We start from the raw sequence: 12,631 nt of genomic DNA on the forward strand, positions 1-12,631 counted from the left end.
AGAGCCGTGACTGTACTGTGCGTGATTGTAGGAAGCGCTGGAGTTTTCTGAAGTCTTTACAAAAGACCGGACCAACTGATTTTTTTTTTTGTAATAAAAAGGGTTGACATGTTGTGTTGCATCCAGAAAAATGATAGTAAAACAAATATACAAAGAAATAAAGGCGCTAAGTAATGACATTAAAACAAATGACTGGGGATATGAACTGTACCAGATAAAGTCAATGAATAACGTTCCTTTTTGAAGACATGTACGTGCTGAGCTCCCATGTGATGTCAACAGCTTCTGTGTTACATGGTTGCATGACCGAAAGTGTTTGTGTGGTTGCTACTTGACAACAACTTCGATTTGAAACCGCTGGCTTTGAGGCGCAATTGATAAAATGAACTGTGGGTTAAAGTGAGTGATGTAAGGCGTGCATCATCTGCTGCTATACCATCTTCGTGAGTTAAAAGCAAACCAGACTCCAGATCAGTCGAATCTCTCCGGCCGTGTGGGGATCGTCCACATACTGGACACCTACTTAGATCAGCCGATGGAGCTGATGAACGCCTGACACATGCACACAACACTCACACACAGCAATTACACAAAAAACAACTAAAAATAGCAGTACAGAGAAAGCAGTGCAATGCCATGCATACATGCATGCATGTTATCACTGGTTTCCTTATTTAACGCCACCCGCTCTGCTAGTTTGAAGAATGTTGCTCCCCCTCAATTAAAAAAGCCGAAAGGTCAGCCTGGACTTAGTGATGCCAGCAGAGTCTCAGTGGAGGGAATGTGCAGGATAGCTGAGAGAAGGTTGAAGAGCGATAAGACTCAATTTTCACTTGAAATCTTGAGAAGTAATTTACACAAACACAAAAAGTACTTATTGGCTACAAAATCAAATTATTTTTCTGACATAATCTCAAATAACACATAATTCCAAAGGTTTATTCAACACTATGAATTCCTCAAGAGGAGGAAGCTCAAGGAAGGTAGGAGGGATTGTTGGAGTTACACTGGCAGGAATAGAATAGAATACAATGGAACAGCCTTCATTGCCATCAGAAAACTCTTCTCTCATTCTCACACACACACACACACACACACACACACACACACACACACACACACACACACACACACACACACACCTCTCCATGCAGTCAAGTGACAACAAAGCCCATCAAAAAATGATTGTATTAAAAATGAATAAAAATAAACAAGACGTAAATGCAAGGCGTTGCTGCGTCGTTCTCCAGTGCCGTGGCGTGTTTGTGGAGTTGTGGACCACAAACCAGTTGTATAGAATTGCCCATAGAAGCACTCTTTAGCGTTCATTCAGCTTTTATGTGTCTGCTTTATTGCTGGACAGAGATATTCTATACTGTCATGCAGCCCCATCATCACTTATCACAGTCCATTACACTTTATCACAAAGGACAAATTTCCTACTCGTCACTGCTCTTTGTTGCACATTGGATGGTCCTGAGTGACGGAACAGAATACTAATCTTTCATCTTCCTTGCGTTCCTCACTATGGAACCTGATCCAAGTTCCACACATCTTCCATCAGGACTAGGGTTTTGTTTCCACCTTTTAGACAGCATAAACAGCAAATAGCTTGTTGTGACATTTGTTTTTACGAGTGATCTTCCTCCGTTTGTCACTTGATTTTATGACTGGTGAGTTTTTTTGTCTGTTGTTTCCGAAGTTCACGTTAGATTTGATTGTTAAGTTCGATTGCGACACAACTGAGGTATTTGTTGGGACAAATTCCATCTTATGTAACTCTGTAAAAACAATGTAGAATAAGATGCATACTTTTTGCTTTGATGACTCTCAGACCTACAGTACTGTCTTGTTCCATCATTTTTTTGATTGGAGGAATAAACTCATCATCTCTTTAACTTTCAAAACATGAATTTGCCTTTTAAATGATTCGAAATGCTAATTCAGACTTTGATTTAAACAGTCTTTGCATCATGATGCGTTTATTTATGGTCCATTGTTCAGATATCAGCTGTAACAAGGTTCTGTCCCACCAGCACAGCTGATATTAACCTTCGTGTGTCTGATCCAGGCCACGCCTGAGCCCAGCCAACTCTCGGGCTGGGAGCTACAAACACTGGTCTGACTGGGATTTTCTGACCTGATTTAGTCATGGCCAGAAACTGTTGCACTGAATGCATCATTCGTTTAATTGAGTTTATTGTGTATAATTATGACTATGGGCCGGAAGAGTTGCAATAGAATACATTTGAATGTACCAGTGTGATTTGATTAAAGTGAAATCATTTGTCCAAGGCTTGAGCTTCGTCATGTCTGGGGGCCAAAATTTTCACCATAAGACAGTTGAACGCTGCTGTACTTCTCATGCTGGAATAATTTTAGGGAAATAATTGCCAAAATAGCAAGAACAAGTGTCAAGATCATGTCGGAGATCTTTTGACATGTCTGACAAGTTTCAGCATGATAATAAGGTGTTTGTGGCTGATCCGGTACCCAACGTTACGGCTGAGATAAGCATTGTGTTGACACACTGTGGTCATGAGAAATCTTTCACGCTTCAGTCACGCTGTGATTTCAGGCGTATTGGCTCCGAGCCACCGTGGCTGCCCTTGCATCTGCCCACAGCCTGTTGACATTTGTGTTTGTTGGATCGTGATGTTTTCAGCTTTAACTTAAAGAAAAGCAAACCAAAACCTGAATATTTAGTTTTCAAAAATAGCACGTTCATGTTTCTATGGTTGCAGAAGTTCAAATTCTTACAGGCAAACGGCTCTGAATAATTTGCCAGTGGTTTTTGGAGTCATTTTATTCGCTCATATCATTGCTCCGTGCACTGTTGTAGCTCGTTTTGTCACTTAGTTGCAATATTCACTGGAGACTCGTATTTCAGCTTTAAACAAGAGAAAGTAAACCGGTCGCCCCTTTACGACTGCATGGAGACCAGCGAGCAACACGCCACTTATCTGACTGAGCACGCCTTTCCGTTTACCTCCTATTTCCACATCAGAAGGATTCATGAGCGCTTTAGCGTGTGCCTCTGTCTATGAAACGTCACTGTTAACAGAGATTAATTTCATCATGTTGTCTACCATGTTTCCTCACTGCAGCCAAAACACACATCAAAGCAGCTGCCACCCCTGGGGTGCCACTTCACATTTGCTTTGTGTGCTGGTTTTACTCCCCGTGTCAGAATGTAGGTGTTAATATTTGTGTTGTTGTGTGAGGCTGGTGTGTTGGATTCCAGGGTAACATGAATGACTAGCCGTCAGGTGTTTGCTCGTGCAGTCTAGTTACACACTCAGGGAGTTTCCTGCTGTGTGGTTTATCCCAGTTTTATTTGATGAAAGTGACAGATGATTATACCGTCTACTAGCTTATTTGAAATATTCATGAATTTTATATGCACTGATTGTACTGATGCATATTTATTTGATTGAGCATTTGACATTAAATTACTAGTTTTTATAATTAGCATTAGGGGCGTGATGGTGGTGCAGTGGTCAGCACTGTCCCCTCACAGCAAGAAGGTTCCTGGTTCCAGTCCCGGCTCCATCACAGGATCTTTCTGTGTGGAGTCTGCATGTTCTCCCTGTTCCTGTGTGGGTTCTCTCTGGTACTCCAGCTTCCTCCCACAGTCCAAAGACATCAAGAGGGGAATAATTCCAAAAACAGACATAAAGTATATATACAGGTATGTGTGAGGATCTGCTGGATACCTGCCAATACTTATCTGAGACTTGAGAACCAGAGGATATTATGATTCATTCTGTTCTCAGTCAGACAAGACTTGACTACAAGACTTGGAACATGCACACACATACAGTTCTGCACTTCCATGTACATTTTGAAAAATGTTCCATCAAAGGTACATTTGTTCCCTCAAAACTACAATATTGGTTTTCAAGAATCCAGAAGTACAACTTTTGAGTAACAGAGAGGAACTGAATAGCACACATTAGTCTTTAAAAGGATATTTGTACCTTCTGAGGTATGAGCGGGTACCTCTGTTTTTGAGCGTGTGTTATAAAAAGACTTCTGGCTTTACGGTGAGGTCTTTCAGGCTCATGATTGATATTGTCACGGTAAGAGTCGAGAAGCCTGTGTTCACGTTACAATGCTAACTGCTAGCGTTCCACTGATGGACTGACTGGCAGCAGATAAGACTTTTTGGTTTTGTCTTTTTATTTTCTTAGCGTCTTCCATTATCTTTTTAAAATATTTTTTTTACTGCTGATATAATTGTCCTCTTGGAAAATTCAGAGCTAAGTTCTACTACCTGAAAGCGGCGTTACAAGCTAGCATGACTTCCCTGTCTGGCCGGCTCAAGTCTTGAATGAAGCGGACACTAATCTCTTTGAAATGGTTAGAGATGCTGCATTAAGGTTACTCTCTAACATGCGTGCTGCTGCTTTGTGCCAGCCAAGCGGCGAAGACAGTTTCTGACAACAGCGAAAAGGCAGCATTGGGGAACTTTCTGTGTGAGCATTAAGGCCTTCCATTGTAGAAGTGCATTCGTTACACTCAACAGCAGCAAATGTACTTAGCTTTAGTCTGCTTTTTTCATGCTAATAAATGGTTTGCAGTGTGTTATGGAAGCAAGTGCGTCATCAATTACTGCCACCTCCTGGTAAATAGGTTTAATCATCCAATGAGGTCTTCAATGATGTTCAAAGACTACATAAATATCCTCATAGCTCAAGTCCAGTAATGATTGGAGAGAAAACACCTGAGCTCAAATGGGTTAGGGTTTGCATGCTCTTTTCAATGTTGCCAGTCTGTCAATAAGTCGCGGTCAATATGAGGTGGAGCGTGAACACACAGCACCCTGAGCTGAAAGCCATTACAAACTTGATGCAGCCGTGAATAACGTCGGTGCCTGCGCAGCTCTGTCCATCCCCGTGGGCTCATAAAGCAACTGACCCAGATGGCTTCCGGGTTGCGGAGTGCACCCGTTTATTTAGTGTGTATGTCAGCAGCAGTGTGTTCACTCTGAAACACACTTTAGTTGAGTTGTTTGGAGGCTGGAAATCAGTGCGTAGTGTGGCAGGTCCGTAGGGAGGGAGGGGGGAGGAGGGCGGGCATGACTGAAACCGAGCGTGCACAGAGGAACCCGGGTTGTGCACAAGAACAACATCTGCATGTGGAATGAGCTCCAGACAGGAGAGGAGGAGGAACTGCAGCAGTCTTCTCAGCACCACTATGTTAGCAACACACCAGGTCGTGCGTGTGTCTGCATGTGCGCGCATGTGTGAGCGTTATCCGGTAGATGGCGAGCGTGCAGGAGAGGATGGAGCTGCAAGACACTGATTGGTTGTGCTTGATAGTAGGGCGTGGCCTGAATATGAATGACTGCTCTTGCTTCTCGCGCTGTCAGGGTCTCGCTCTCTCTCTTTTTTTTTTTTTAAAGAAACGGATATCAGTGGAGGGATGGGGTGTGTGAGCTTGGGTTTGCAGACAGGAGAGCATCCGAAATTGTGAGAGAAGGGACAGAAGAAAAGGATAAGGGGGAGAGAGCTGGAACAGAGAGAGAGAGAGAGAGAGAGAGAGAGAGAGAGAGAGAGAGAGAGAGAGGAGCTGGAAGCAGCGAGGCTGGACTACCGCTCAAACACTGCAGTCTTTCTTTGGCTCCTCTGAAGAAACTGTCTCTCTCTTCTCCCCGCCTGTCTATCTGTCTTGCTCCCTCTTCTCCTGCTGCTTGGCCATGACCTCGGTGGACATCTTTATCTTCTTGCCCACCTAGAGAGGAGGAGAGAGACCTTGTAGCGGAGGCGAAAGAAGAGGGGACACCGCACACTTTGCCTCACTGATGAGAGTCTGGAAATTGATTAACCGCCGTCAGCAGAGTGAGGGGAGCGCACAGAGGGGCGCGCTGTGAGGCGCGCAGTACCGGCGAGTTGAGGAGGGCGAATAGCGGAATGTGTGAGGAATGGGCTGCGAGGGGGTGGGGGGCGCAGAGTGAACCCTTGACACTTTTTAGTTAGAAAAGTGACAAGTGAGGCAGGGAGACTCATTCACAAAGCCAAAGATCGTCTGCTTGCATCCATCCTTTCACGCTTCCTTCAATCCTCCATTCACATCCGCAACTACATCCTCGCTACTCATCATCTTGTCCTCTTTAGTTCTTTTTATTGCATGTCAGCAAAAGCACATCGACAACCTACCAAGAGCACAACTCTCTCTCTCGCTCTCTCTCTCTCACACACACACACACACACACACACACACACACACACACACACACACACACACACACACACACACACACACACCATTGGGACCTGAGTGGATGTGTTAGTGAGTAAAACAAGCTGATTGGCCGAAGCAGCGCTGCCATTACCTCACGGCCCAAAGCACCTGCTCAGGAATTTCTCATGAGACCAGGTAGGACGTTTCTGGATCATTTTGCCCGCCCAGAGCAGCTGGAGAGTCAGAACCCTCCTGTCGTCTGCCTGATTGAACTGTTACAAGATGAAACCGCAAAAAACAGCTTATCTCTCCGAGCATGACACCTGTGTGTGAGGGATTAGAGCCAGGGAAACAGGGATGGACAGATGCGCGCGCGTGTGTTTGGATTATGTCCTAAATACACAGATTTACACAGGTGTTGTGGCAGGATTATGCAAAGTCTCCTGCTGAATATAGTGGCACTATAAAGAGTAGAACCCAAGTCAAGTGAATGGCAGTGCTTTAGCTTCTCCAGCCTCACTCACATCAGGTATGATCCCTCTTGGCGGGTAATCAAATCCAGGCTTTGATAGTGATCGTGTTTATCTCTGACCCCCCTGGGTGGAAGACCATCTAGACCCTCGTTGTGGACTCAAAGAGTTGAATTACAGCCTAACCATTAAAAACTTGTCCAGCTTCCATTATGAGACGCTCGAGCACAGACGAGACTCCGTACCGGCGTAGTCCGTCTCTGGACAGCAAACCTGACACGCCACCTTTCACTTCTGGGTTCCACCGCTTCAGTGGGGAGTTTGAGTATAAGAGGCCGCCGTTTGCGTTTGGCTTCCACACGACAAAGGGGCCGCAGACATCCAAGGGGCGCTACGCCCAGGGGAAGAAGTACGTGGTGTTTTACCTGGACCTCTCCTTCATATTCCTCCTAGAACTGCGCCGCTGCAGGATGGCTGAGGGTTGTATGATGGCCCTGCGTTACGGAATGGTCTTCTTCAACCTCCTTTTTTGGGTGAGTTTTTCTTAATTAGTAACTTTTTCTTCATCAATTGTCTTTTTCACCTTGTTTATGATCAGCTCATGTGCGCCCAGAATGATGGAAGTGGAGTGAGGAGAGAGAGAGGGAGTGTGTGTGTGTGTGTGTGAGAGAGAGAGATAGAGAAACAGATCCTGCGTTTAGATCATGTGCACAAAACCCTGTGTGTGGGTGAGTTGAGCTTTTTCTGTTCTCTATACAGTACTTTAAGTGTGGGTGTGCACTGCCTTGTTTACTGTGTTAAGCTCTTTCATATTTGGGACGTTCTTTGTGAGTTCTTTAGTTAATAGAATTGTGCTGGAATTCTTCACCTGCAGCTCCTCCTCCTCTTCCTCCTCCCCTCTCCCTGCACGCCAGTGGTCCTCAGCCCATCAAAGCAGCTGTCAGTCTGCTTTATCTAACTGATCATATCTGTTTGTCATAGGCGTCCTTTAGGCTTTGGTGTCTGCCTCTGTCAATCCCGCAACCGTAGCCTCATAACGGATCACTTTCTCTCACACTCTGAAGCCTGCTCCCTGGCTGTAGTTCAGACAGAAGGAGCTCCATCTCTGCTTCATCTGCTTTCTTTGTGCCTCAGACTCGCCTTTGAAAGATCTATTCCAACTTGTCACACAGTTCTGAGGGGATGGTGGCCTCTGCAGTTATCTTTCTACGATTACCTGATTTGTTGAAGGTGTGTTCTTGTTGGTAATGGAATGAGATGAGACCTTGAACGCTGAAATGCAATCTGACTGCCAAGATGTGTTCTCCCTGGAGGAATTAGTGACCTCCTCACCTACATGTCTTCTGTTTGCTGTAAACTGCTGTCATTGTGTGTGTGTGTGTGTGTGTGTGTGTGTGTGTGTGTGTGTGTGTTGCCTTTGGGGATAAATAATGACTACTTGACCACAATGAGCTATAGTTCTCTCCTCCTGAGCCAATCATCACGCCATGATCCCCCAGGTAAGAACAGAAAAGCCCTTCAATCTGAATCCTCTCTGAAAAGAAGCCAGCTGAGTCACTGAGCTGCTGATGACTGAAGTCAGACCTCAGTGAATCAACTATTTCACCAACAATTTGCTAGATGTATCAGTTACGCTGATTCACTCAAACCCCGCGGCTGTACGCTTCATTCGAAATTTAGATTTTCAGGGGTTTGGCCTCTGCTATCGCAGCACTAGAGTTGATGGGGTGGAAGCTTAAGTGGGGGTTTTCAATCCAAATGCTCAGTTTCTTTTCAGAGTGAAAATTCATGACGCTATATTGCTCACAACTCATCACATGCAGTAGTTTCTGAGAGGGGGACGCTGTCTGAAAAAGCTGCACTCTTAATGGTCAGGTTAGGTGGAAGTATCACTTACAGATACTTGAAATACGCCGGTAAACCTGATGCTGGCAGCCGGTCTGAGTCAGCAGAGACCGGCCCCTCCCTACGCCTACAGTAAATGTTCTGTTAAACTGTCTAACAAACTTTGACTTCCTGCAGTCACATGATGTCACTTAGGCCTGCCCAGTCAGCTGATTCACGCAGGCACCAAACAAAGTTTTGATGGTCCGTAAATGATACAAGTGAGACTGAGTGAGGCTTTTTTGTTCCCAACTGGAAGGTTTTTTTTGTTTCATTGTGAGTCTTTGATCTGAACTTGCTTTAATGGAAAGTGTCTCACTCTTCATTTTTATTGAGAGTCTGCTTGACTAGTTCAAATCAATTGAATTTCAAGTACCCAAATTCAAGCAAACCCAATAAACAAAACAAATCCTTGCTCAGGGATGTGAACTAAGCAGCAGACGTAAAAATGTTCCCCCAGATTGATCCAAAATGGAAAATATCAGCTTCTCATCCCAGATGCTGAACTCAGAGAGCCAATAATTCTCTGCGTCTTGGTCGGCTTCCTTGGGTCAGGTGAGGGACACATTCTGCTCTCAGTGTAATCAAACCACACTAAGGTTCAAGAAGAAGAAGACCAGTAGATCTGTAGGATCCAGACCAAGACTGTAAGGGAACTTAATCATGATTATACGTCATTCCTGCTAAAAATAACACCAGCCATCACAGTTGTTAAAGTGATTTCATTCAAATAACTTGCAGCTGTCAGAAGACGAGTGCGCGACTGACAGCAGGCGTCAACGAAAACCAACTCGTGTGCATCTGACTGCTGCAACAACCAAGGTGAATTTTCACGGATCCCATAAAACGTATCATCTTCCCTGTTTACAGTGACAGGAGCCCGCAAACAGCGGCCCAGTACTTCCTTTGTCATTGACACACAACTCTCTCCTTTGGTCTTTAATGATGCTGAAGTGATCTTGTGCTTCACTTCAAGCTTGTATTACTGCAATGTACAAAGAACAAAGTACTACGATGAAACTATATTGTGGCCGATGAGATCCGACCCACTGGCACTCAGCAGTCTGGAGCACTTTACAAGTCCACATCTGAGCAGCAAAACCTGCCGCTGCGAATAGAAAGACTCTAGGTGGTTAGACCCGCCACAGCAGGTGACGGCAGTTTAAAGACGATGTTTGGGTCAGGTTGACAGAGGCAGCCGACATGACACTGTGCTTTCAAATGTTGTTTTATGCAAAATGTGGTCCAATCATGCTGCTTGTGTGTATGTGGCTGCAGCTGTTGTGTGATTATTATACTGTTTATACATCTGTGCTGGCTGCTTGGTGATCTTTTATTCTGCTGTTAAAGTGGCATTTACTGTTCTGTTGCTTATTATTGCTTTTTGAACCCACTGATGCCCCCCCCCCGCCACACTCACTCTCACACACACACACACACACACACACACACACACACACACACACACACACACACACACACACACACACACACACACACACACCTGGATCTGTGCCCAGGGCGACAGACTGTAACTGCTATTGTTATCACCTTGTGAGTGTATGTGTGTGTCAGGGTTTACCAAAACATGGCAGAGAAAAGACAAAAATGCCATTTTTTGTTGTTGTTGGCTTAAAACAGCGAATGTAGGAAGACCATTGTAATGGATACTCGTTGATAAAGTTCCCACGGAAATTGAGTACAAAAGGTTCAGTGGCTGTGCAGTTGAATAGCAACAGTCCAATCACGGAGGGCAGGGGAGGACAGCCTCAGCGTTGTAGTCAGGGGACTCTCACTCTTGACCCAGATGCCTCTGAAGCACGATTGCTCCAATTGCTCATGCCGAGCTGACCCGGCTGGAGCAGGCTCACGTCATCGCTCAGCTCTACCATGGAGCCTGATATCTGCTCAGGAATCCCACAGGTCAGGAGTAAAAACCTCCTCCCATGTCAGGCTCTACTCTACACACGCTAGCACACATGGAACTCAGGGGTGACAGCTTCGCACCCTTAGTAGGTTCCCTACTTGATTTACCATGCAGTCAGAGTGACAGGAGGAAGAGAAACGGCATATAAGAAGTATTCTGCTGCCCCCCGTCACACTGCAGCAGCTCTGTGTATCTCTGGACAATTTATTCCTCTCATAGTTCGCTCACTCCCTGTACTGTACGTTAGTTGTCCTCGCTCGCTACCCCTGCCCATGGAACGGCACCTTGCTGAAGCCTCACCTCTCCCAATCGCGTGCAGCCATCACATTAATCATTGCACTTTGGAGGGGAGCAACATGTTTGGGCATGGCACAAATCACCTAGTGTGAGCAGGTGCTGACTTCAGAACAGACTCCACTGCCCGTGTACCATAACCAGCCCTCAATGTCACGTGACACATCCCAGCACCGGTGAGCAACACCCCTGATGCTGACGCATTGGTATGACATCATCAGCTACATGTGGTTCTGAACGGGCTGTCGAAAGGCTGTCAAGAGGAATCTCAGATGTAGCATTATTGCTCATCACGTAGCACACAGTAAGTAATGAATGACAAGTTTGGGGGCGCGTGTCTCTGTCTGACAGATAAACATGCCTGTGATGCTCTAAAATGTATTATCCTGTACATTTGAAGCTACTAAGAATGGTCGTGAATGTTACAGCAGATTATTTGAGATGTATTGATGATATTGTTTATTCACCTCGCAGAAAGTAGTCTTGAGGAAAACTGATGTTTGCAGTTTTAATGAGATTTGTGCCCTTGGCTTTGCAGCCGACAGTCTAGTCGAGACAATTGAGTGTGAAGTCGACAGAGAGTGGAGAGTGTAGTGCTCTTAAGAGCTCCCCCAATGACTCCATTGATCAACGAGTCAGTCACCGGAGAAGTAATCGCTAACAATTTTGATAATTCTTGAAAGTAATTTTTCAAACAAAGAGGCCAAAGATTCTGTGGTCCAGCTTGTCAGTTGTACTTCCTTCTTCCTTCTGTCATTATCGGTTAAATCCATCAACGCTTGGCAGCGACTACAATCACTACAACCTACGATTTTCAGTCAACTTTTGCTGGCAATTTTTATTGGCAGCTTAATTAACACTCCCTTGAATGCACCTCCTGAAAACAAGTTGAAAAATGTATCTGACAAATCTGAATAACAGCCGGAGCTTTCAGGGGAGCTGCAGACTCTCAACAGCGGTGAGTCAATGCACGCACAGGAACATTTACCAGAGTGTTAGGAAATGCATGGCGTAGGGTAGCAACTCGCTCAGTGTTGATAATCAGGGGATGACAATGTGTTAACAAGAGACATAAGGTTGACTGGTGGCGTTGGTGTGTGTCGATGTTAAATGAGGTGTGAGCGTTTCCTATAGTTTCTAGTGATTTAATTGTTTTACTGCTTACTTCTTGCTGACTTCTTCTTTTCTCTTCCTGCTGCTCACTGTTGCATAGAAAGCATCTAATGACTTCCATACTCTTCCGCTGCAAACACTAAACTTGGAGAAAGCATAAAAATCTATTGATGCCTTTTTTTTCCCTTTGAGTTCAGTACGCGTCCGGTTGGGTGGGTAGAAATTGTGCAGAAAGAGTGCAGTGGTGTCACGAGGCACAAACAGGATGATGACACAGCAGTCAGAGGTGTGAGGACGGTCTGGGACAAACTGTCTGCTCATGCTGGGGTCACAGACTAATTCGCTCTCAAGGCAATTGCTCGGAGGTCAGGGAGTCAAACTGTGACGGGTTAGCCAGAACGGTTGTTATGATTGAGGTCAGAGCAGCTGGTCAGCCACTACGGCACGGTGATGATGGGAACGAGTGCAGACGGCGGTATCTACTCGAGCACGCCGAGGAAAGAGCGAAATGACAGCCTGTGACTTTACTGGTGATTTGCTGCAGGATGGAAACAGATGACAGGCGGAGACCACATCAAAGCTTTGAAGCAACATTCCTGAGGAAATCGACAAAAGTGTAAATCAAACTAAATTTCTGATGCTGGTTGACTGTTGTCAGCTTGTTAGCAATGCTTGACATTTTCATAACGTGCAGGTGTGACCTTCATTTATCATGACATTACCGTCTCTCAAACCCATGTTTCTGTTTATTCAGCCC

At 45.2% G+C, this 12,631-nt stretch overlaps 1 protein-coding gene across 5 annotated transcripts in view; it reads left to right on the plus strand.

Annotated features, from left to right (window-relative positions):
• tspan4a (tetraspanin 4a) overlaps positions 1 to 12,631 on the plus strand; it is a 144,714-nt gene that overhangs the window by 34,931 nt on the left and 97,152 nt on the right. For 2 of the 5 annotated variants that reach the window (XM_086227182.1, XM_086227173.1), the window contains exon 2: positions 7,110 to 7,189. In XM_086227182.1, the coding sequence (XP_086083308.1) occupies positions 7,127 to 7,189 (63 nt within the window). In that variant the 5' untranslated portion in view covers positions 7,110 to 7,126. The other 3 variants (XM_086227192.1, XM_086227164.1, XM_086227154.1) reach the window with 3 other exon arrangements.

This window comes from Aulostomus chinensis, chromosome 2, assembly GCF_037954235.1.
Source record: "Aulostomus chinensis isolate RoL2024-O1b breed Wild chromosome 2, RoL_Achi_v1.0, whole genome shotgun sequence".
Classification (NCBI taxonomy): Eukaryota; Metazoa; Chordata; class Actinopteri; order Syngnathiformes; family Aulostomidae; genus Aulostomus; species Aulostomus chinensis.